At 49.6% G+C, this 23,884-nt stretch overlaps 2 protein-coding genes across 4 annotated transcripts; one reads left to right on the plus strand and one right to left on the minus strand.

The window, feature by feature from the left end:
• Positions 1–1,159: 1,159 nt before the first annotated feature.
• GRM2 (glutamate metabotropic receptor 2) lies at positions 1,160–23,435 on the minus strand. 3 transcript variants are annotated; one of them, XM_056804994.1, is made up of 6 exons: positions 23,257–23,435; positions 20,075–21,153; positions 13,639–14,476; positions 7,731–8,809; positions 2,269–2,443; positions 1,160–1,776 (listed from the first exon to the last, which is right to left on the minus strand). In XM_056804994.1, the coding sequence occupies exons 2-6, from the start codon at positions 20,570–20,572 to the stop codon at positions 1,703–1,705; spliced, it is 2,664 nt and encodes an 887-aa protein (XP_056660972.1). In that variant the 5' UTR covers positions 20,573–21,153; positions 23,257–23,435; the 3' UTR covers positions 1,160–1,702. The 3 variants fall into 3 exon arrangements, with proteins under 3 accessions (XP_056660972.1, XP_056660973.1, XP_056660971.1); XM_056804995.1 differs by lacking the exon at positions 20,075–21,153 and having other exon boundaries at positions 23,257–23,413; XM_056804993.1 differs by having other exon boundaries at positions 20,075–23,413.
• LOC100031242 (IQ domain-containing protein F6) lies at positions 14,911–18,124 on the plus strand. The gene is made up of 3 exons (XM_056804996.1): positions 14,911–15,013; positions 15,283–15,336; positions 17,667–18,124. The coding sequence occupies exons 1-3, from the start codon at positions 14,996–14,998 to the stop codon at positions 18,036–18,038; spliced, it is 444 nt and encodes a 147-aa protein (XP_056660974.1). The 5' UTR covers positions 14,911–14,995; the 3' UTR covers positions 18,039–18,124.
• Positions 23,436–23,884: the final 449 nt, after the last annotated feature.

Below are 23,884 nucleotides of genomic sequence, written 5' to 3' on the forward strand. Positions count from 1 at the left end.
GAATTCTAGTGCTACTTACTCAGTTTTAGTGATTCTTCACTCCCTCTTCCTCTCCCTCTAGTCCCTCATCCTCATCTAACCCACTTACCAGATTTGTCTCCTCTTCTGAGCATCCCCTCAGACTAAACTTTCTTTGGAAAATTCTCTCCATCCTTCAAGGACCAGAACAAGCCCTATCACCTGCATGAAGCCTACCCCAACCATCTCAGCCCAGAGTAGCCTCTCCCCCCCCTCCCCTCTCCCCGCCCCAGTATTTGTAATATTCCCAGAACCTTCCCAATGCCCTGATCTCCTTCCCTTCCAACCTCTTATATCCTCCACTTCCTGGACCGCTCCGAGGTCTTGACATACTAGAGCTCATTTATAATTCAGACTAGCTGAAATGTATATAGATCTTTGCGGCTTGCAGAGTTTTGCCTGCATGATTTCATTTGCTCACAGGATTACAGATCTGGAAGTGGCAGAGACCTAAAAGGCCGTCTAGTCTAACGGGCACGTCTTATAATGCCAGGGTGAAGGGATCACACAGGTGGTAAATAGCAGAGCGGAGATTCAAGTCCTCGGGAGGTAGGTGGTACAAGAAGCGCATTGTCTGGGCCATCTGACCCAGAGAAAGCTCTGCGGCGGTGCCAGGACCCAAGCTGCAGATGCTATGGCCTTGGTCCATGTTGTCCCGCCCTGCGGTCCCAGGCATCTGGGGATGTACTGTTGGCTGGCTCTTTCTCTGTTTCCTACAAACATGCCCATCATTCGAAAACTCTCGCTTTGGGGGGCAGATAGGTAGCACCAGGCCTGGAATCGGGACAACCTGGGTTCAAATCTGGCTTCAGATTCTCCTCAGCTCTGTGTCCCTGGGCAAGTCACAAGCTCAATTGCCTACGAACCTTGCTGTTCTTCTATCTTAGATTTGATATTAAGACAGAGGGCAGGGGCTTAAAAAAGCAGCCCTCCTTTTCTCCTAGCTTGCTTACTAGCTGTCCTGCTCTTCCCCTTTATGGCTGAACCTAGAAAGTCTTCTCTATCTCCCTATTATATAAATCTCCCTCCTATGCCCTCACCTCTCCCACTCCTCCACCCCTATGAAAGAGACGCCCCACAACCTCCCCATGTAGGGGTCCTGCTCTGAGAGTGATGAAGATTAGCCCAGAAAGGACAAGGGTTTGGATTTAAAAAACAAAACTTTATTTACAGAAATTACAAAATAAACCACAGAATACAATATTTTACAGGAAGACTGGCTGCCCCCTCCCCTCCCTTATAATAACGTATATAAAAAATTAAAAGCCCCCAGACATGAAGTAGGAACTAGGAGTGGGCCCGGAGCTGGAAGCACCTTTGAAGTAACAAGGATCGGGAAGCGTGGCTCCTCTATTTTCCTTCCGTCTCCGGGCTGCCTTCCTAATATCTACACCCCTTGAGCCGAGGCCTTCCCCCCAAGCCCTGGATCCCTCCTGGGTGTGTAGTTGCAAACAAAGCCAAGCTCACCCGTGGGCCAAGCATCCCAGGCTCTCACCGTTCTCCAGCAGCTTCTGCCCCTGGGCCAAGGTTGGGAGGTGGGATGGGGCTAGATGGGATGACAATGTTTGGGGAAACAAAGGGGGTGACTTGGGGTTATTGCAGTGCTCCTGGGCCCTGGAGGGCAGTGCCCTGTACTACCTCTCCCAGCTCTAGCCATGAAGCTGGGTGTGTTGGGGCTTGACCCTCAGAGTGATGAAGTGGTGGAGTCCACCACCTCCCGGCCATTACATACCGTGGGAACAAACTGGGAGCCAGAACCTACGGGGAGAAAGCAGAGAGGTTAGTGGTAGGGCAAGGGAGGTTCAAGGCTCAGCTGAATCCTGCGGTGGCGGGTTTCAGGGAGGAGTCGAGGGTCTTCTGCTAGAGACTTTTCACTCTTTCCTTTTCTAGTCTCAGTGGGCAGCTATTCTATTTCCTTAAAAAAAATCCACCTAGTGATCCTATATGTCTTCATTCCCCTGAACTCTGGGAGAAGGGGCATAATGGGACAGCAGCTGGAATCAGCAGGGGTATAGACCAGCTATTGGGGGGCGTCTGGGACCCGCGGTAGGGGGTAACATTGATCCTGGGTGATCCAAATGGGGAAGTTCCATTTTTTTTGGAAGGAGAAGGAGGTTGGGGCTCCCTGACCCTAAGAGAAGCCCAGCTTTGGGGGTGGGTGACTTCTCTGACCCTGAAGAATAGCTGAATCCTTCACCATGAGGATTCTGTGGTTGGGGAGTGCCAAGTGGCCCGGGGGCACAAACTGACCATGGGAGATGCTGGAGCCAGCAGCAGTGACACTGAAGCGGCTGGTAGGTGCCCGGTGACTGACTACGTTCTTCTGTGGCTGGAAGAGGATGATGTGAAGTTTGGGGGTGAAGAGGCAGCCTAGGACCACGGAGCCGCTGAGGCTGACAGACACACACATGGTTGTTGTCTGCACCTGGAGGGAGATACCAAGAGTCTGTGTTGTAGCCTCTCTCACTCCTCCACCCATATGAAAGACTGCCCACAACCTCCACATTTTGGGGTCCTGTTCTAAGAGTACAAAGGACCACAGAACATCAAAGTTAGAAGAGATTTTAAGGGGCAGCTTGGTAGCAATAGTCAAGAGGACCTGGGTTCAAATCCAGCCTCAGGCACATTCTAGTTGTGTGACCCTGGGCAAATCACTTAACTCTGATTGCCTAGCCTTTGCTACTCTTCTGTCTTAGAAATGCTACTAGGTCAGAAGGTAAAGGTTATTATTATTTTTTAATATGTCCTGTGTCCATCCATTTTTTCCCTTGAAGAGATGAGGTAAACATTTACCAGTACACCCCTGAAATGCCATTGATAAAAGCCTGATATATATATATACATAAGGAACTGACACAAATACATGACTTAAGAGCCATTGCCCAGTGTATAAATGGTCAAAGGATATGAATAAATGATTTACTAATGAAGAATTTTAATGATTTTTTTAACAATGACATTAGGAAAGATGACACAAAATAGCAATATTCACACAGGTCCTCACTCTTGATCACCACAAATAAATCAGTTGCCAAATCTCATCATTTCCCCCCTACAATGTCTCCTACATATGTCCCCTTTTCTCACCTCCCACAGTCCCCATCCTTGTCCAAGTTCAAGCCCTCATCACCTCTTTCCTGAACTATTGCAAAAGTTTTCCAATTGGACTCCTTGTCTCGTCTCTGCCCAGCTCTGTCCATCCTCCATACATCCTCTGACACCCACAACTCAATACATTCTAATGGCTCCCTAGTGCCTTTAGGCATAAACATGTCTCTTTGACATTTAAAGTTCTTCCCTTCTTAGTTCTCTTATACATTACTTCTTGCTGCATCCTCTATGGTACAGCCCTACTGACTATTCCTTGCACACAATGCTTCATCTCCTGTCTTTGGGTCTTAGTTGTCCTCAGTGCCCCAAATGTTCTTTTCCTTACCTCCTCTTCTCCGGGAATATTTGACTTCCTCAAGCACTGCCTCCTGAAGGAAGGTCTTTTCTAGTTTTCTATCTCCACCATCCAGATACTTGAGCCTTCTCTTGTAAGGCTGCCTTCCACCTACTCTATTTATTGTGCATGTGTTGATTTTAATGAACATGTTGTCTCCCTTGTTAGAGTGTAAGCTCCTGGAGGGTAGGAACTATTTTTTTTCTTTGTATCCCTAGCATTTGGTAAAGCATCTGGCAAAAAGTAAGAGCTTGATAAAGGCTTGTTGACTGACTGTGGAAAAGTAGGCATATTAATGCTCTGTTGATGAAGCCATGAATCGCCCGGCCCTCCTGGAGAACAGTTTAGAATCAAAATGAGAAAAATGACTGAATTGTCCATAATTTTTAACTGTGATCACACTATTGGGCATATAACCAAAGATGGCCAAAGACAGAAACAAGAGTCCAATGTAGACCAACAAATTCAGAGCCACACTTTTGTATTAATAAAGAACGAGAAACAGTGACCAGGGAATAGTGGGACTATGGCATATGAATATAATGGGATGCTAATGTGCCATAAAATGACAAAAATAGGCATTGAGAGAAGCATGGGAGATTTGCATGAACTTATGTAAAGCAAAAGAATTAGAAGGAAAAGAATAAGATATACAACTGCTATGGCAATGGCAATGAATAGAAGTAGCTGAATTCAAGGTTCATTGAGGAAAAAAAAAATCAAATCAAAAATGGTCCAGGAGAACACTTAACCAAATATGGAGCCTTCCTCAGAATAGAAGCACAGCAGTCCATTGACATTTGGCAGGTGTAGTCATTGGTTCAGTTGTTTTTGCTTAACTGTTTTTCTTCATATAAGGGAGGATTAGATTATGATGGGGTGGGGTAGATGCAGAAATGACAGTGACTTAAAACCAAAATAAATCAATAAGGCTATTTAAAAAGAAACCCTTAAATTCTGTCCTAGAATCAGTTCTAAATACTGATCCCAAGACAGAATCTATAAGGGCCAGGCAAGTGGGGTTAAGTGGTCAGGATCACACAGAGCTAGGAAGTATCTGAGGCCAGATTTGAACTGAAGACCTGTCTGCTGGTCTAGCTCTCTATTTATCTAGTTGCCCCCATGCTATTAAAAAAAAACAAAAAAAAACAAAGATATGAAAAAGTCAGGGTTATAGAAATATAAAAGAAGAAAGAGAGAGAAGGAAGGAAAGAAAGAAAGAGAGAGAAGGAAGGAAAGAAAGAAAGAGAGAGAAGGAAGGAAAGAAAGAAAGAAAGAAAGAAAGAAAGAAAGAAAGAAAGAAAGAAAGAAAGAAAGAAAGAAAGAAAGAAAGAAAGAAAGAAAGAAAGAAAGAAAGAAAGAAAGAAAGAAAGAAAGAAAGAAAGAAAGAAAGAAAGAAAGAAAGAGAAAGAAAGGAGGGAGGGAGGGAAGGAGAGAGGGAGGGAGGAGGAAGGAAGGACAGAGGAGAGAGGCAGGGAATAAGGGAAGGAAGGAGGGAGGGAGGAAAGGAAAGGAAGGGAAAGAAAAAGAGAAAAAAGTGAAAGAAAGATCTGGTTGTGCTTGGTGCAAGAGGGTAGAACTGGGACCAGAAAGGATTGGGGAATCCTGAGAAGGCAGATTTCAGCTCAGTAGTTTAGAATGTCCTCACAAGTAAAACTACACAACAAATAAATGGAATGTTTCGTCAAGTTGTGAGCTCCCATCCCGAAGTCTTTTGTGGATGATTTCTTGTCTGGGATATTGTGGGAGGGATTCCTGCCTCGGATAGGAATCAGCTAGATAATAAAAATAGCCTAAGACATTTGTGTAGAGATTCATGGTTTCCCAAGTACTTTACATACATTATCTCCTTTCCTTCCTCACAACAACACTAGGAGGGAGATGTCATTCTCAATACATTTCACAGACAAGGCTGCTCTTAGAGGAGTTGAGTGACTTTGCCATGGCTGCTCAGCCACTAATCAGCAATGGGTTTCAAATTCAAGTTTCGCCTCATTCCAAATACATCACTCTTTCTGCTGCCCTTCCAACTCCTTGACTTCTGAAATCCCTTCCAACTCATTCTAGAATGAGACATGACCTTAGTTCTAATATGAAAGAGCCTTAGTCTGAGGACTTGCGTTCAAGGTCCAGGACTAAAGACTCACTTTCCTCATCTGTAAAATGGGCATGCTATGACTTGTTCTTCCTATCTCATGAGGTGGTTGTGAAGGAAGTACTTTGGAAACTTCCAATACTAATGAAATTTGAGTAAAACAGAAGATATCTGCTGGAAGGGGCCACAGAGTTGGTCATGTGTAACCTGTTTATTTCATTTTATTTTTTTAAAAAACCCTTACCTTCCACCTTAGAATCAGTACCATGTATTGGTTCCAAGAATGGTAAGGGATAGGCAATGGAGGTTAAGTGACTTGCCTAGGGTCACACAGCTAGGAAGTATCTGAGGTCAAATTTGAACCCAGGACCTCCTGTCTCTAGGCCTGGCTCTTAAGCCACTGAGCCACCCAGCTGCCCCCTAACCTGTTCATTTTAGAGACCAATATGCAGGTGTTTGGGTCAGGAGGAAGACCCTTTCCTGAGGTTTAATGTAGTCTTTCTGTACAAGCTTATTTTAAAACAATGTTGGTATTAACATTAACTGGCGAATTAATTAATTAATTAATTAACAGGATATGTAACATTAATATGAATTAACAATAATGATAACTGACATTTATTTAGGGCTCTAAATTTTGGGCTATTTTTATGTATTTTAATTCATTTGGGCCCCTGTGTGGGGAGGTGGTCATGGAGGTGATTTTTCATTTTCTTCCTCTCAAGCACATTTTTCGAATGAGGAAGTGGAGGCAAACAAGGTGAAGTGACTTGCCCAGGGCCATATCTTTAGTAAATGTTTGAGGCCAGATTTGAACTCCTGAAGCTCAGTCTTCATGACTTTCAGCCACCCAGCTGCCCATTATCTCTGTCTTACACATGAGGAACACAAGGCTGAGAGAGCTTAATAACTTACCTTGTGGGGCCAGAGCTAGAAAGTGCCTGAAGAGACATTTGAACCCAGGTTTTTTGTGTTTCTAGGTCCGGGGCTCTGACCACTAGACTATGAAGTCTGCTGAAAGACTGACTCACGAGATTTGGGCTTGAAATGAACCTTAATGAACAACTAGTCCAGCCTTTGCATTTACAGATGAGGAAACTGAGGAATGACAGAAGGGATTGGCCCGATGTCACGCGGGCCAAAAGGCAGGGTTTTAGCCCCGGGCCATCCAAAGGGAAAGAGGGAAAGAGTGAGGCAAGGGGAGGCTGCTTTGAGCGGTTCTTGGCTGTGGTCTAAGTTTTAGGGGCCAATCAGAGGCAGCCGTTGTCATGTGTATTCAAGAACGGAGGAATCCATTGGTCCAGAGGAAGGCGGGAAGACCCTCCTCTCCCAACAGGCTCTAGAGAGGGCTGAAATCGACCAGAAAAACTCCCCTGACGTGTAACAGGACTTAAGCCAATGGGGGAGATCCCGGGCGAATCACTTCAGCGCTCTGCGCCTGGGACTTTCCTCTTCCATAAAATGGGGATGATGGCCGTGTGGGCTCCCGGATCCCTCCCGGCTCTCAGTCGGGGATCCTATGGCCTCCTGCCGCCCTCCCCTCCTCCTAAGTTACCCTCCTTGCTTCTCCGGCCCTCCGCAGCTGTTTTCTCTCCTATCTTCCATTTCTGTCCCTTCCATTCAGCCAGGTTCCTCTCCTTCTGAGGTAGGGAGTGTTAGTTTGGGAGTATAAATTCTCTGAGGGCGGGCACTGTATTTAACACACGCTTGACACATTTAATAAATGCTTATTGAGTGTCCAGTACCACCACTGGGTGGGTATCAGTTTCCCCATCTATGAATTGGGGATAATAATAGCACTTGTTCAAGAAAATGAGCTGGGTGGCTTAGAGGATTGAGGGTCAGGCCCAGAGACGGGAGGTCCTGGGTTCAAATTTGGACTCAGACTCTTCCTAGCTGCTGTGTGACCCTGGGCAAGTCACTTGACCCCCTCTGCCTCGCCCTTACCGGCTCTTCTGCCTTGGAACCCATATAGTATTGTTTGTAAGATGGAAGGTAAGAGTTTGAAAAGGAAAATGAGTCGAGGAAGTAAGAGAATGGAGTGGCAATGATGAAGGAGCTACGGGGCTGGGAGCTAGCCGTGCTCCCTCTTCCTCCCCCCTCCCACCCCCGCGGCTCCCTCCTTCCTCCACTTGCACTCTTTCCCTCCCTTGGCTCTTGTTCCCGGCTCACCCGGTAGTCACTGGAGGTGACGTAGAAGATGGGCAGGAAGGCCAGCCAGATGATGCAGGTGGTGTACATGGTGAAGCCGATGAACTTGGCCTCGTTAAAGTTCTCGGGACACTTGCGGGTCTTGAAGGCATAGAGGGTGCAGAGGGCGATGAGCAGCACGTTGTAGGCCAGGGAAGCCAGCATGCTGGAGTCCCGATGGTTACAGCGCAGCGTCACCACCTCCCTCCTCTCGGGCCCCGTCTCCTTGCCCGTGCCGGGTGCCTCCACCAGCAGCCAGATGGTCACGATGAGCAGCTGGCCCGAGATGAGGGCCAAGCAGATGGCCACCTGGGAGGCGGGGCTGATGAACCGCGGCCGCCGGGCGCCGTCCCGGGCCCCGCCGCCGAAGATCCGCGCGATGCGGTTGGTCTTGGTGAGCAGGGCCGAGTAGCAGACAGAGAAGGCGGTGCCCAGGCCCAGGCGGCGGAGGGCACACACGGCTGTGGAGGGCTTGGCGATGAACACGAAGGTCATGGAATAGCAGAGCAGGACGCCGGCCAGCAGGATGTAGCAGAGCTCGCGGCCCGAGGCTTTGACCACGGGAGTCCCATTGTGGCGAACAAAGACACCCAGGACGAAGAGGGTGGCGAGAGAGCCCAGGCACGAGATGGTGACCGGCCCCAGCGCCCAGGCGTCTCCCCAGCGGATGTACTCCTGGGGCAGCTCGAAGCAGCCCGACAGGCTGGAATTGGGCCAGTAGCCCAAGCCACAGTCCGTGCAGGTGAACTCGTCCTGCAGATACTCGTAGGGCTGGCACGGGATACACAGCCAGCAGCACACATCGCCGGGCTGGACGCTCTTCATCTCGTTCTTCAGGCAGGGCTCGCTGCACCGGGAGGTAGGGAGGGTGACGCCCTGGGCTGAGGCCCAGGGGATGAGGCTGGTGTCCAGGCTCAGGCCTTCAGCCCAGTAGCCCACCTTCCGGTAACGGTAGCGTCCGCTGCCCCCACGGAAGTAGGTGAAGATGTTGTATCGGCCAATGCCATCGCCAAAGCGGTCGAAGCGCACCTCGTTGTGGGTGTCGACGGGCCGAAATGGTGCTGTGGGATGGGAAGGGGAAAATGAGTGAGGGAGCCGAGATTTTGGGGTATCCTAATGCTGCCTTCACCCCTACACCCAGCCCGAATCCCAACCCTGAACTCTGCTCAGCTTTGAACCCAATTCTAAATCTCTCCTAGTCCCAAGCCTAACCTTAACCAAGAAAGAAAGAAAGAAAGAAAGAAAGGAAGGAAGGAAGGAAGGAAGGAAGGAAGGAAGGAAGGAAGGAAGGAAGGAAGGAAGGAAGGAAGGAAGGAAGGAAGAAAAAGAGAGAAAGGAAGGAAGGAAAGGAGAAAGAAAGAGAAAGAACTCTAAACCTCTCCTAGCCCCAAGCCTAACCTTAACCCTAACCAAGAAAGAAAGAAATGAAAGGAGAGAAAAGAGAAAGAATTCTAAATCCTAAACCTCTCCTAGCCCCAAGTCTAACCTTAAACAAGGAAGGAAGGAAGGAAGGAAGGAAGGAAGGAAGGAAGGAAGGAAGGAAGGAAGGAAGGAAGGAAGGAAGGAAGGAAGGAAGGAAGGAAGGAAGGAAGGAAGGAAGGAAGAAAAAGAGAGAAAGGAAGGAAGGAAAGGAGAAAGAAAGAGAAAGAACTCTAAACCTCTCCTAGCCCCAAGCCTAACCTTAACCCTAACCAAGAAAGAAAGAAATGAAAGGAGAGAAAAGAGAAAGAATTCTAAATCCTAAACCTCTCCTAGCCCCAAGTCTAACCTTAAACAAGGAAGGAAGGAAGGAAGGAAGGAAGGAAGGAAGGAAGGAAGGAAGGAAGGAAGGAAGGAAGGAAGGAAGGAAGGAAGGAAGGAAGGAAGAAAAAGAGAGAAAGGAAGGAAGGAAAGGAGAAAGAAAGAGAAAGAACTCTAAACCTCTCCTAGCCCCAAGCCTAACCTTAACCCTAACCAAGAAAGAAAGAAATGAAAGGAGAGAAAAGAGAAAGAATTCTAAATCCTAAACCTCTCCTAGCCCCAAGTCTAACCTTAAACAAGGAAGGAAGGAAGGAAGGAAGGAAGGAAGGAAGGAAGGAAGGAAGGAAGGAAGAAAAAGAGAGAAAGGAAGGAAGGAAAGGAGAAAGAAAGAGAAAGAACTCTAAACCTCTCCTAGCCCCAAGCCTAACCTTAACCCTAACCAAGAAAGAAAGAAATGAAAGGAGAGAAAAGAGAAAGAATTCTAAATCCTAAACCTCTCCTAGCCCCAAGTCTAACCTTAAACAAGGAAGGAAGGAAGGAAGGAAGGAAGGAAGGAAGGAAGGAAGGAAGGAAGGAAGGAAGGAAGGAAGGAAGGAAGGAAGGAAGGAAGGAAGGAAGGAAGGAAGGAAGGAAGGAAGGAAGGAAGGAAGGAAGGAAGGAAGGAAGGAAGAAAAAGAGAGAAAGGAAGGAAGGAAAGGAGAAAGAAAGAGAAAGAACTCTAAACCTCTCCTAGCCCCAAGCCTAACCTTAACCCTAACCAAGAAAGAAAGAAATGAAAGGAGAGAAAAGAGAAAGAATTCTAAATCCTAAACCTCTCCTAGCCCCAAGTCTAACCTTAAACAAGGAAGGAAGGAAGGAAGGAAGGAAGGAAGGAAGGAAGGAAGGAAGGAAGGAAGGAAGGAAGGAAGGAAGGAAGGAAGGAAGGAAGGAAGGAAGGAAGGAAGGAAGGAAGGAAGGAAGGAAGGAGAGAAGGAAAGAAGGAAGGAGAGAAGGGAAGGAAAAAAGGAAGAAAGAGAAAGAAAGGAGAGAAAGGAAGAAAGAAAAAGAGAGAAAGAAAGAAGAAAGGAAGAAAGAGAAAGAATTCTAAACTTCTCCTAGCCCCAACCCTAACCCTAACCCTCCACACTAAACCTAATCCCATCCTAACTCATAAACCCACCCTGCCCACCAACATTAGGTGCCAGCCTTAACCCTACTTTCTCTCCCAAACCAATCATTTTGACTTTTAACTGCATTACTGAACCATATGGCTGGACTCCAGCCAGCCTTAAGCCTTACACAGCTGCACCTTTAATGTCACCTAACCAGTCCTCAGCATCACACTTAGTTCTAATAACCCCATACCTTGTGCCCTAATTCTAATGGATATTAATCCCATTCCCAACTCCAATGTGTATGGATCCCTACTCTGCTAGGAGTCAATTGAGTGACTCTCTAAAATGGGGACAATAGAATTGGGTATGCCTAACTGCGGTTCTTGGAACTCCAAATGAGATCATATCCACAACACTCTGCAAACTTGAAAGCCAGGCAGTTGTTGTTATTAGTTTTGCCCTCTGGGGCCAAGGGAAGAAAAGCTCAATCTTGCTTTCCCTGGTTGGCCCTTCAGCTATTTGCAGACGGTGGTTGGCTCCTGCTGCTGCTTCTCCCCTCCAGGCTAAGCACGCTCAGTTCCTCCAGGGATCCTCCCATCCCTTGTCTCCCTATTCTCAGCGTGCTGGTCGCCCTCTGGACTAGGTCTCAGTTGGTCGGTGCCCTTCCTAAGCTGTAATTGTTTAGAATAAACGACCTAACTCTGGCCGCCTCTCCGCCTGGGGTTGAAGTCTCCGGCTTCATTAATTAGTTAAGTTCCCTAATGCAGCTTCTGGGGGCCGTGGCCCAGGAGGGCTGCTAGAATTTCTGAGCACTTTCAGATTTACATAGTGCTTTGCGGATGATCCCATTTTATTTTCAGTACAACCCAGGGCGGTCCATGCTGCAAATGAGGAGACTTGAGGGAGAGGTTAAGTGATTGGCTTGGCATAGCACCATAACATTAGCTAGTGCCCTTCTCAGGACTGATTTGAACTTGGGTGTCTTCCTGCCTTCAGGTCCACTGCTCCACCTAGCTTCCTCTGACTGATGCCCAGATTGAGTTGAAGCTGAAGCCCGGAATTCTAGGCTTGGTAAATCCTGACTTCTTACCCTCATATGTTTTCACAATAGCTCACTCTTTCCTTCCAAAGGACACGTGCTCTATTTTTTTTTAAAGGAAATAAATTTGAATTACGTATATTTTGAGTAAAACACTCATGAAAATTCCATAGTATCATATGAAATTAATACAGCCATGAGGGTGCAGAAAGTGAATGGAAAAAGACTCTGACCATAATTCTGACCCTTTACATCAATCCACACTAGCTTCTCCATCTTCATCATGATCCCCCCTCTCCCCCTTGGGACAATTAGGTGGCTCCATGGATTAGAAAGCCAGATCTAGAGATGGGAAGTCCTGGGTTCAAATCTGACCTCAGACACTTCCTAGCTATGTGACCCTGGACAGGTCACTTAGCTTAGCCTTTGCTTAGCCTTTACCACTCTTCTGCCTTGGAACCAACACTTAGCATCAATTCTAGGACTGAAGGTAAGGGTTTAAAAAAAAAAAGAGGATACAGGCTCCCCCACCCCCAACAGGTTCACCTGAGCTTCGCATATCCCTTTGCCCCCTCTGTCCCTTCAGCCCTAAGCTTAGGATGGAGACAAGCATGTGGAGAGGGGTCCGTTTGTCCTCGTGGATAAGCATTTTACTAAGCATCTACTACCCCCATCCTCTTCAGTAACCATCCCCAGAATTGTTGAGGCAGTAGATGCTTAGCAAAATGCTTATCCACGAGGACAAACTGACCCCTCTCCATCTGCTTGTTCCCTTCTGAAACTTGGGGTTGAGGGGTTAGTTAGAGGGATCCTTTCTGTGGCTTCCTCCATCCTCCTCCTCTACCTGGGAGTCCAAGACCCACTCTTTAAGTAGCCAACCCGTCTCCAAACGCCCCACACTTCTTCATCTTTCCCCTTCCACTTTCCAAGGTCCAGTTGATACAGGCTTGTTTTGAGCCCTGATGGAGCCCTTGATTCTAATCTTAGCTCTCCCACTGTTCTTTCATGGGTCCCCCACTGGCTGTGTGATCTGGCACAAAGCTCTCACCATCTCCTCACCTCAGTGTTCCCCATCAGTGTGCCAGAAGCAGCCCCACGTGCCCTCTGTCCTCATCCAAGGTGTATTGTGAGATTGATAATAGTTGATCTCATAACACATCTGGATGGGGGCATCCATATGGAAGTAAAACTGTGATCCGACTGGATCATCAGAATCTCCCAATTGTTATATAGATTGGTCCTTTCCCAGTATTCCTTCCAGGTCCTCAATCTTCCTACGGCCTCTCCTTCCTGGGTATCCGAGCAGGCTAGCCATCTCATATGTGAAAATGGTGTTGACTAAGGACCAGAGAACTGGCCTTTCCCATTTATTTCCCAGGTGACTTAGGTCAAAGAAATAACTTCACTTCTTGGACCATCATCTGTAAAATGAGAACCTGGACAAGGTTCCTTCCAGCTCTAAACTGATGCCATTCCTTCATCTCCATACAGTGAAATTCACCTCCTTCAGGGCCTGCCTTAAATATTCCTCCCTCTATGAAGTGGGTCTTGATTCTCCCAGACAATGCAAATGATCTCCCCCTCTTGTTCCCCTCAAATTTTGTCTCATCCTTTCTCCTTTCTGAATTCTCATATTGGGGTTTCTCTCTGTCTCTCTCTGTCTCTCGCTCTGTCTCTCTTCTCTCCCTCTCTCTCTCTCTCTCTCTCTCCTCTCTCTCTCACTCACTCACTCTCTCTCTCTCTCTCTCTCTCTCTCTCTCTCTCTCTCTCTCTCTCCTCTCTCTCTCACTCACTCTCTCTCTCTCTCTCTCTCTCTCTCTCTCTCTCTCTCTCTCTCTCACACACACACACACACACACACACACACACACACACACACACACACCCCATCCTCCTTCTTAGAAAATAATTCCTGCAAGGGGTAACTGTGCCATTTTTTTAACCTCTCAGTATCCTTAGCACCAGCTCAAGGTATATTGTACATAGTAGTACTGGCAGAATCAAAGTGACTCATTACCATCAAACTTGACGTTGAGCATGAACTCCTTGTAGAGTCTCTTCCCATTGACGGGGCGCATGGCATCACAGAGATGAGTGGTGTTGGGACACAAGGCCTGGTGCATGTTGTGCAGGCTGTGGGCCATAGCATACACGGCATTGACCACAAACATAATCTTGGACTCTTGCTCAAAGGGTCCGGTCTTGAGTGAGTGGGCCCCGCAATCCCGCTGGCGGAAGCTACAGCCAAACTTCTGCTCCCAGAACTCTCTAAACCAAGGGTTCCGGCTGTTGTTCCACGGGTCAAGGGCTCGAAAGTAAGTGGCAAAGTCACTGATGGGGTAGGAGGCCAGCTCGATGGTGAGGGCACCCTCTGCTGCCCCTTCATTACCTGCCACCACACTTTCCAGGGCACCCCAACCATCACTGGCCACCCAGGTGAAGGAGGCATTGAGGCGCTGGGCAGCTGCCAGGAGTTCTCGGGCATCCTCAGAGCGAGCAAACACGACAGCCACTCGGGCACTGGGCTTCTGCAGCAGGGCTCGCACCACCCCCTCAAAAGCAGCCCGGCTCATGGCCCGGCCTACCTTCTCCGAGGTGGCCACACAGATATTTCGGGCTCGAGCCTCTAGCTCAAAGGCCTCGATGCCAGTCTCCCCATAGTCACCCTCCGAGGCCACAGTCGATACGTAGGTCCAGTTGAAGAAGCGGAGGATCTCAGCCATGGCCTTGGCCTGGTAGAAGTCTGGAGGGACTGTACGAGCAAAGTAATCATAGCGAGACTTGTCACTGAGCTTGGCACTGGTGGATGCATAGCTGATCTGGGGGATCTGGAAAAGCCGAAGAAGGTTGGCTACCTGGAAAAGGATGTAGAGGTCAGAAGATCAGAGACCTTAGGCATTTCTGAGTGACTTGATACCTGGGGGCCAAAGCAGGTTGCTAGTTTACCCAATCCCTGGAAAGGACCTCACAAGGAATCTCTCCATTCCTTGGACACATGACTATAGGTCCTACCCCTTTCCAGGGGTATTTTAGTCCCAGTGCTTGAGTTTCAGTTTGGGGGACCTGCTCCCATCATCACTACTCTAACAATTCCTCCTCTAGGTCCTTCCCACAGTCCCCATTTTATTGGGAGGACTTCATATTTCCTTCTTCTAGAGACCTAGGGATCTAGAACTTTGTCCCTCCCACTGAAAGTCCAACCTCTATCCTTTTCTTTCTAAGTGGCTGGGTAGAAATGAGCACATCCAGGTGGAGGGCAAGTCTCTGAGTTAGAGTCACTCTTGTGACCTCATAGATGGTTCCTATCACCCCTTTTCAGACCAGGCCAAGGCTGTCTAAGCTAAGAGGACAGCCAAACCATCTGTCCAGAAGCCATGGGACTGCTACACTCTGTAAGGGGTAGAGCAAGGGTAGTGGGCAAGAGCCTGGAGGTCCTCAATTTCAGGGAGAAAAGGGTTGATTTAGACCATAGGCTGATCTTCCCTGAGGTAGAGGGAAAAACCAGATTACCTCTGGAGATCAGTGAGCAAATCCAAAGTGATGCTGGGGATTTGGAGCCTTTGGAGTCTGGGCTGGGGTGGGGGGAGTTGGGCATCCTCCTTTCTCTGTCTTTATCCATCCCTTTCTCTCCCCCCTCCCATGCTGGATGATACCAAAAAAGAAAAAGAAAAAGCCAGAAAAAGAAGCATCACTCCATAGAAACAACTTGGATAAGGTATGATTCTTGCTCTAAGTCCTTTGGATGTTGGATGGTGAATAGCGATTAAGGGTTAGGAAATAGAAAGGTTTGTTTTTTTTTTTTTAAGTTAAGAAGACTAGGATAAGTGATTTGGGAGAAAGGCTTAAAGATGAAGGTGGATGGAAAATTCATAGTTGGGCTTGATCTGTGCACACATGAAGGTAAGGGATGGTAGAAGTGGAGAGGGAAGAGAAGGGAAGAGCAGAGAGAAAGGTAAGAAAGGAGAGAGGAGGGGAGAGAAAAGGAAGGAGGGGAAAGGGACAAGAAGGTAGAGAGGAGATGAGAAAAGAAAAGGAAGGAGGTAGGCAAGAAAGAGAGAAAGGAAGAAAAAAGAAAAGAAAAATGGAAGAGAAATGTGGGAACGAGAAAGAGGATGGAGATTGAGAGATGGGAAGGGAGACATAGAAGAAGGCACAGACCAAGATATCAATATGATAGTTGAGCCATTAATCACTGTCCTCGATCTTTCAAAGATTTTGCAAAGTGCTGCAAGACTGGAGGAGGGGAAATATCCAGATTTGGGAGAAGGGTGGAAAGAAGAGTAGAGGGGACAAGCTATAGGCCAGTAGATTTCACTTTAATTTCTGGGGAGGGGGTGAATATAGATTGTATAATTAAAGGACTAGTATGGGAACATCTGGAAAAGAAAGCTCTAAGAGCCCATATATCTTCCTCAAGACATTATGCCAAACAAAGATCATTCATTTTATTGACAGGATAATTGGATGGGCCGATCATATAGTTGAGAGTTGACTTTGATTTCAACCAAAGAATTGGACAAAGTCTCTTATATTGTTCTTCCAGATGAGATGGAGAGTTGTGGGCTGGACAACAGTATTGGGTAGAGTCTGAGCTTGTTAAATGGCTGAACCTAAATAGTGACCTTCGAGGTCCCAAGAGTCCATAGTATTATGCTGCTATCCATCTGACCAGCTAAGGCTCTCTTAGTTAGAGGTGCATCAAGAGACCAGATATCCAGAACAAAGGAGATGATGGTTCTGCTCTCAGAAGATCCCATTTAGAGAACTGTGTTTAGTTCAGGAAACTACACTTGAGGATGTTGACTACCTGGAGGAGTATGACCAGGATTTGGGTGACGGAAGACCATGTCACAAAAGAAGTGATTGAAGGAAGCTAGAAGAGAATACGTGGGGGAAGGGAGGGCATGGCCCTTATTTTCAAGTGTCTGCAAAGCTGCCACATGAAAGAAGGGGATGCTTTTTTTTTTTTTGCTTGGCTCTGGAGGGTCAAATTAAAAGCAATGTAAGTGTAAAGAGGCAAATTTAGGGTTCCATGAGAGGGAAAGCTTCTTAACAACTAGAGCTCCTTAAAGGCAAAAAGGATTGTCTCCAGAAACAATGAGTTTCTTATTCTTCAAGTGAAGACTGGATAACTTCCTGATGGGAACGTTGCCCAGAGATTCTTGATCAGGGCAGGTATGAGTTTGGTCTAGATGATGTCTGAGGTTTCTTCCAGGTCTGAGGAGTGAATAGAGAGGGAAGGGAAAGGGGAAGAGGGAGAAGAGGGGAGGAGAGGTGAAAAAGGAGATAGGATAGGAGAAGGAGAGAGAAGAAAGGGGAGGAGAGAGGAGAGAGGAGAAAAAGGTGAAAGTAGGAAGAAGAGAAAAAGAAAAAGATGAGAGAATGAGGAGAAATGACAGGAAAAAGAGGAGAGAATAGGAAGGAGAGAAAAGAAAGGGGAGGAGAGATGAGAGAGAGGAGAAGCGAATGTGAGAGTAGGAAGAAGAGAGAAAGAATGAGAGAATGAGGAGAAATGACAGGAGAAAAGAGAGAGAATAGGAAGGAGAAAGAAGAAAGGGGAGGAGAGAGGAGAGAGGAGAAAAAGGTGAAAGTAGGAAGAAGAGAAAAAGAAAAAGATGAGAGAATGAAGAGAAATGACAGGAAAAAGAGGAGAGAATAGGAAGGAGAGAAAAGAAAGGGGAGGAGAGATGAGAGAGAGGAGAAGTGAATGTGAGAGTAGGAAGAAGAGAGAAAGAATGAGAGAATGAGGAGAAATGACAGGAGAAAAGAGAGAGAATAGGAAGGAGAAAGAAGAAAGGGGAGGAGAACGGAGAAAAGAGGAAATAGAGAAGAGCAGGGATTGGGGAGAAGGAAAAAGAGAAGGGAGGAGAAGCGGGGAGAGCTCTGTAGGAGGCAGGAGACGGGAGAAGCAGGGAGACATCTAAGAGACGACAGCTGATGGGCTACGGAGAAAGACCGGGCATTCCCAGCTAAGGCCACTGTCAAGGCTGGGAGAAAGACTCCTTTCCCCCCGTCTAAGCAGACCCCCCTCCCCGCCCCCTTCAGCTCCAGGCCGAGGAGAATGAGGCAGCCACCAAGATCCAGGCCTGGTGGAGGGGCGAGCTGGTGCGACGGACGCTGCTGCACGCGGCCCTCCGCGCCTGGATAATTCAGTGCTGGTGGCGGGCTGTGTTGGCTCGGGAATTGGACAATCGCCGGCGGACTATGCTGCTGCTCTACTCGCGGCAGGAGAGCGCGGTGGTGAAGCTGCAGGCGGGAGCGCGCATGTGGCGGATTCGCCGCTGCTTCTGCCGAGCTCGGGCTGCCGCCTGCATCATCCAGGCTTACTGGCGCTGGTACGCCAACCGAACCCGAAAACTGCGGAGCAACCACACGACGGCAGAGCACTTGGAGATTGATATAAAAATTCTCGTTTAGGAATTCTGGGGTCCAAGGGCTAGGGTGGCTGTGGGGGGACCCCTCGAGCTCTCCCTCTCCCAATAAAGAGTATGGATTGGACCGACCCGGCCTGGTCTGGTCCCTTTAGCCGCTCCTCCACGGGTCTGGCCCTAAGACATCCTGGACTCCGTACCAGGTAAGGACCTTGGAGAGAGCATCTCGGCCAACGCGCTTCCCACAAAGGTGTAAACAGTACCAGAGAAGGGATAGAATTTGCTCCCGTTGAGGGGGCAGGCAGGTAGTAGGTCCCTCCAGGCTCCTTCCTTTCTCCCTAGGGAAGATCCTCACCCATTCCTCCATCACTCCCCCTGCCTCCTGCCTCCTTTATAGGAGAAAACGCCACGTTGTCTCTAAAGGGAAAATCAAGAGCCCCATGCCCCTTCCTCCTTATGGGAAGGAGGACCCAGGAATCCTTGCTCCCAGGGCCTGAGTGGCTGCCTTCTATTTCACTGGGAATGGGAGGACTGACCATCTTTGACTTTCCTCTATCCTTTCTGCCTCAGGCTGTACTTTCTACCTCTACTGCTAGCCTTGGGGACCTGGATTCTTGGGTTCTGTCCTTGGCAAGGGCCACTCCCTGGTGGAGTGCCCTGGGAACTGGGCAGCCCCAACTGAGAAGAAGGTAGCTGGCAATGAGGGGAGGGGAAAGGAAAGAAGGGGAAACCCTGTCCTGGACCCTGTCTCCCGTGAGCCAGAATGCCAGATGGTAAGAGCAGGCAAGACCTCAGCTGGGCCTGCATTGGCTCACCCTTCCCCAGGGCCTTTGCAAACAGGATTCCCTCTTCAGGCCTTCCAGACAGAATTCTATGTTGAGAGAAGGAGAAAGGGACTGGTGTATGTACACATGTATGTATGCATGTATGTGCATGTATATGAGCGTGGCCTGGTGACCTCCTGAGCACATGTGTGTACCCCTCTGATAGGAGGGTGTCTTCCCATCCTAATAATCCCTTCCCTCATACCCCAAAGCCTCTGCCTCCTCCTTATTCCGCCCCCCCACTCCTCCTATCCAGTCATCCGGGTCTCTGTCTGCCCAGCTCTCCATGTTTCTCAGTCCCATGGACTTTCTTTCAGCCCCCATTTCCTTGAATGTTCCTGATTTGTCTTCCTATGTCTCTGTGTGTCTTGTCTCTAACTTTCTCTGGTTTCACTACCTGCCTGTGTTTCACTACCCGTCTGTATTTCTGTGTCTTCCCCTTGGGAAGCATCAGTGGCATCCTGAGAAAAGCACAAGGGTGTAGTATCAAGAGTACTTGGAGCAAATCTTGCTTCAGATTCTAGTGCTGTGCCCAATGGCCAATTACCCCTACCAGCCTCAGTTTCTTTATTTGTAAGACTGGTATAGCACCGACCTCACAAGGTTGTTTGGAAGATCAAATCGGATCAATTCTTCTTCTCTTGCTCTTTTTCCTCTGTCCTGTGTCATACAATCTCTACTCCCCCCCGCCCAAGCGTTTCTTTTTGGGTCTTTGCACTTCATGATTTCTGCTTTGCTCTCTCCAAATCTCTAACAATTTTTGCTTTGCCACCATTTCTGTTGCCTGCGCTCTCTGTCTCTCCATGCCCGCCTTACACCCACCCCCTCTCTGTCTCTATCTTTGTCTCTGAATCTCCTTTTCTCCCTCTCTGTGTCTCCATTAGGACTGTAGAAAGGAATGGGCTGCTTTGGGAGCTATTCCAGCGCCAGCTAGAGCAGCCCACTTTCCTCCAAATGTATCAGGGACGGGTTGGACTAGATGCCCATAGAGGGATCTTCTGGAGGCTGGGATTCTGTGCTTTCATTTCTCCCGTCCCTTGGGGCATTGCTCTGTTTTGCTCTCTCCGTTTCCCACTCCCTGTCTGCCTCGGACTGCCTCTCTTGCCTTCTCTCATTGACTCTGTCTCTCGGCGTCTCTAATCTTCCCTCTCCCGAGTCTCGGAGGCCGCTGCCCACTGCCTCTTCCCCCGCGACCCTGCCCCTGCCCCTGCCCCTGCCCCTAACACGCCACCCCGGCCCGGGCCCCCTCCCCACGGACCTGGATGGAGACGTCGCTGTAGGAGCCACCGATGACGCCGGTGATAGCCGTGGGCGGCTCGCCGTGGATGGCGTAGGAGCCGTCGGGGCACACGTGGCGGGAGCCTGGGGCGCCGCGGCTGAGGGAGGCGCGCACGAAGTCGAGTGCCTGCTCTAGTGCGTGCGTGTCGGTGGAACAGCTGTCGAGGATGTGAGCGCCCAGCCGCACGCCTGGCAAAAGCCTCGGGTCGCTGTTGATGCGGTCCAGGGCGAAGAGCATGGCCTCCAGGCGCTGCACACCGCGCTGTTCGTTCACAGGGCCGCCGCACTCCCCGTTCCCCCCAGCCCCCGGGACCCCCTTCTGGTGCACTGGGAACAGCCCTCCCAGAACCAGGTCCCCCGCTAGGCTTAAGGTCTTCTTGCCCGAGCTCCCGGCTCCCGCCTCGGCCCCACCCCTGGCCCCCCACAGCAGCAGCAGTAGCGGCAGCAGCGGCGGCGGCAGAGGCAGAGTTGGCCCCATTTTGAGGGCACCTGACCGAGGCCCCGGATGGGATCAGGGAGGGGAGACAGAGAGAAAGAGGGAAGAGAAGACAAAAGAAGGATAAAAATGGGGAGAAGAAGAGGGAGGGAAAGAGAAAAAAGAAGAGGAAAGAGAGGGACCGAGGGAGAGAAAAGGAGAATGGGGAGAAGAGAAGGGAGTCAGGAGGGGAGAAGAGAGGAGAGACAAAGGGACCGGGAAAGGGGAGGTAGGTGTGAGGGGGAAGGGAGAAATGATGAGAGAGATAGAAAGCGAGGGAGAAGAGAAACAGAAAGAAAGAGAAGAGGCTAAGGAAGGAGATGAAGCAGGTATGGCAGGTGGGGAAGAGAAAGAGGGAAAGAGGAAAAGGGAGGGAGGTAAGGATGAGCTAGAGGGGAGAAAAGGTGCAAGGAGATAGGGGGAATGGGAGAGCTAAGCAAAAGATTCACTGGAAAGAGAAGCAAAGAGGAGTGCTGGATGAAAAGGAGGCAGTGGGTTGGAAAGAAGCTGATGGGTCAAAGTGAAAAAAGACAGAATGGGGGGAAAACAGAATGGGAGAAGAGGAAGAGCAGAGAGAGCAGCACCTGTAGAGAGACAGAAACATGGCAACTGGGCGAAAGGGAAAATTCAGTGGGCTTCCCCAACACTCCCACCTCACATACTCAATCCCACTCTGAGAGGAAGGAAAGAGGTTTCTAAGACCAGAGAAAAAGATTATTTATTAATTAAGCAGAGGGGTGGCTGACAGTGACTGGCTTCTGACCTGTTCCCTGGGGCCCCATTTCTTCCACCTCCCTTTTGTCCTGCACTGTCATCCCTAATCCTTTCTTTTTAAGGCTGTTGGGGGGGGGGGTGAGAAAGAAACAGAGACAGAGATAAACAGAGACAGGGAGAGAGAGACAGACAGACAGACAGAGACAGAGAGACAGAGACAGAGGGGGGGAGAGAGACAGAGAGAGAGAGAGACAGAGAGACAGAGAGACAGAGAGAGAGAGAGAGACAGAGAGAGAGAGCCAGAGCCAGAGCCAGAGAGCCAGAGAGCCAGAGCCAGAGAGACAGAGAGACAGACAGAGAGACACAGAGAGAGAGACACAGAGAGAGAGAGGAGAGGAGATAAGGCCTTGGCTGGAGGTAAGGGGAGATCTCACACAAATGTTCTAGCATTCTCAGATACCTGGGACACACAAAAACAAAAGATCTGGTGAGGACTTTACCACAACAGCAGTGCATACAGAGATCCCTGACTTGTGTGATTCAGTTTCTGGACAATACCAGGAGCAGAGGTGCTTTTAAGAGGAAGAGGTTTAAGAGTTAATTTGGAGTCTCAGGGTGGCTTGGACCAAGCTGGATGAACTGAGGCGTCCATCCAAAGTCACATAGTCCCCTTCTAGTCTGTTTTTGCTGAAAGATTCCCAACAGTTGGCCAAGGGAAGAATGAGGGGGAAATGAGGCATTTCAAGCTCCTGTATAGTTAGTTAGCTTTCTCTGTCTCTGCTTGTATGGCTGAGTGTCTATGTATTCAGGTGTATATGGCTGCCTCTGTGTGTATACAGGTGGGTGTGTCTGTGTGCATTTGTGCATGCCTTTCTCAGTGTGTGCTCAAAGTTGTGTATGTGTCTGAATGTGTGTGATTCAGGTTAGAAATGTGGGGGAAGTTGGTTAGTTCTTACACTTTGCCTCAGGTATCACATAGCACCGAAAAGCTGAATCTAGGTTCCAGTCTGTTTCCCTGAGCTAAAAGGGTGGGGGCAGGGAAAGAGATACTGTTTTAGTGCCTCAGTTTCCTCAGGCTGACAATCTCTATAAGCCCCCCCCCCCCATTGTCACTCCAGGGTTCTGTCACCCACACACATATCTACAGTTTTCCCTTCTTATATACACCGACAGACTCCTTGATGATCACAGTCTTGCAGGTATATGTACACACTTCTTCCCTGGGAAGTGTTACATTTCCAAGGTACAAGAGAGGGAAAACTGAGGGGGGGGGGGGAGAGACACTTGTTCAGAATCACCTACTTGGGTTTCAAGTGTTTTGAAAATCCAATCCAAGGTTTTCAATGTCCCCTGCTGCCACCTGTCCTTACAGTTTTCTCCTCTGATTCCATGGGGTCTCCTCATGGAAGCCCCATCTCTGCCCCCTATTTATGTTTTGGGGCCAACCCCATTCTCTCCATAAAAGAACATAAGACACTGGGAGGATCCCCAGGAGGAATAGGACAGACAGAGGAATGGAGGAGGCAGAATCAGACTGGGGGGATCCAAAAGGGGGTGACAACCGGAGAAAGGGGAAGAAACGGACGTGGAGGGGGAAAACGAGAGGGAGGCAGAGAGAGATGGGGAAGAAGAGAGACGAGAATGGGAAGAGACAGAGACAGAAACAAGAAGTGGGATGCAGGGAGGGGGTTGAGGGAAAGGACAAGGAAAGACAGAGCCGGGGGCGTGGGGGAGAGGGAAAGATTCAGAGACACTGGCGGGGGAGAGGTGGACTGAGACAGCGACAGAGAGACACTGAAAAGAGACGGAGGGACTGAGACAGAGGCAGTGATGGAGAGGAGCCCAGCCTGAGTCAGAGCCGTGAGGCAGAGGAGGAAGGCAGGACGGGGCTCATTCGCCCCACGGTCAGGGGCTCTCGGGACTGGGACGGGGCGGCCCCGCAGGCTCCGGGGAGGAGCCGGAGGTCGCCTTACCTGCCTCGGCTCGGTTCGGGGACGGAGCTCAACTCGGCGGGTGCCTGGGCTCCTGGCTTCTCCGTTCTGGCCGTGGCTCCGGCCGTGGCTCCGGCTCTGGCTCCGGCTCTGGCTCTGGCTCTGGCCCCGGCTCCGAGCCGCTCTCCTGCCGCCCAGCTCTCGCAGCCGCTTTCATTCCCGCCCGCCCCGCCCCCGGCCCCTCCTCCCCTTCCCTCCCTGCTGGCTCTGCCCGCTCCGTCACTCCTCCATCTACCCCTTTGCCTCTCCTTTTCCTCCCTCCTTTCTCCCCACTTGCCCTCTCCAGCCCCTCGCCCCCCCTTTCTCGGACTTTCTCGGCTTCCCGCCCCAGGGTAGTGCACGTAGCTGCCCCAGCGGACTCCAGGCCCCGGAGCTGTCCGGGCCCAGGTGCTGAACGGAGTCCGCCGGGCTCCTCAATAGTCTCCCCTGCCCCAGGGCGCCCCCTCCTCTGACCCCCAGAGCCCTCGGCCTGTGTCCCCATTGTCAAATGGCATTGTTTCTCCCTGGGGGGGTCAGGCTTACACTTGGGAGTTTAGGCCACCCCCCGCCCCCGGGCCCCCAGTGGGGAGGGCCCGAGTGCTTGAGCCGAGCCGCAGAAGCAGCTAGACAG

The sequence above is a fragment of the Monodelphis domestica genome, chromosome 7 (genome assembly GCF_027887165.1).
Source record: "Monodelphis domestica isolate mMonDom1 chromosome 7, mMonDom1.pri, whole genome shotgun sequence".
NCBI classification, from domain to species: Eukaryota; Metazoa; Chordata; class Mammalia; order Didelphimorphia; family Didelphidae; genus Monodelphis; species Monodelphis domestica.

What these genes read in the sequence shown, in the direction of transcription:
- GRM2 (XM_056804994.1), bottom strand. Translation starts at nt 20,572, where the DNA reads ATGGGGCCAACTCTGCCTCTGCCGCCGCCGCTGCTGCCGCTACTGCTG. An exon ending in GCTCAACGTCAAGTTTGATG is followed by an intron (nt 8,810 to 13,638) that starts GTAATGAGTCAC and finishes CCCATCCCACAG; the next exon opens with CACCATTTCGGCCCGTCGAC. An exon ending in TGGCTCCAGCATCTCCCATG is followed by an intron (nt 1,777 to 2,268) that starts GTCAGTTTGTGC and finishes TTCTCCCCGTAG; the next exon opens with GTTCTGGCTCCCAGTTTGTT.
- LOC100031242 (XM_056804996.1), top strand. An exon ending in ATAGAAACAACTTGGATAAG is followed by an intron (nt 15,337 to 17,666) that starts GTATGATTCTTG and finishes CGCCCCCTTCAG; the next exon opens with CTCCAGGCCGAGGAGAATGA.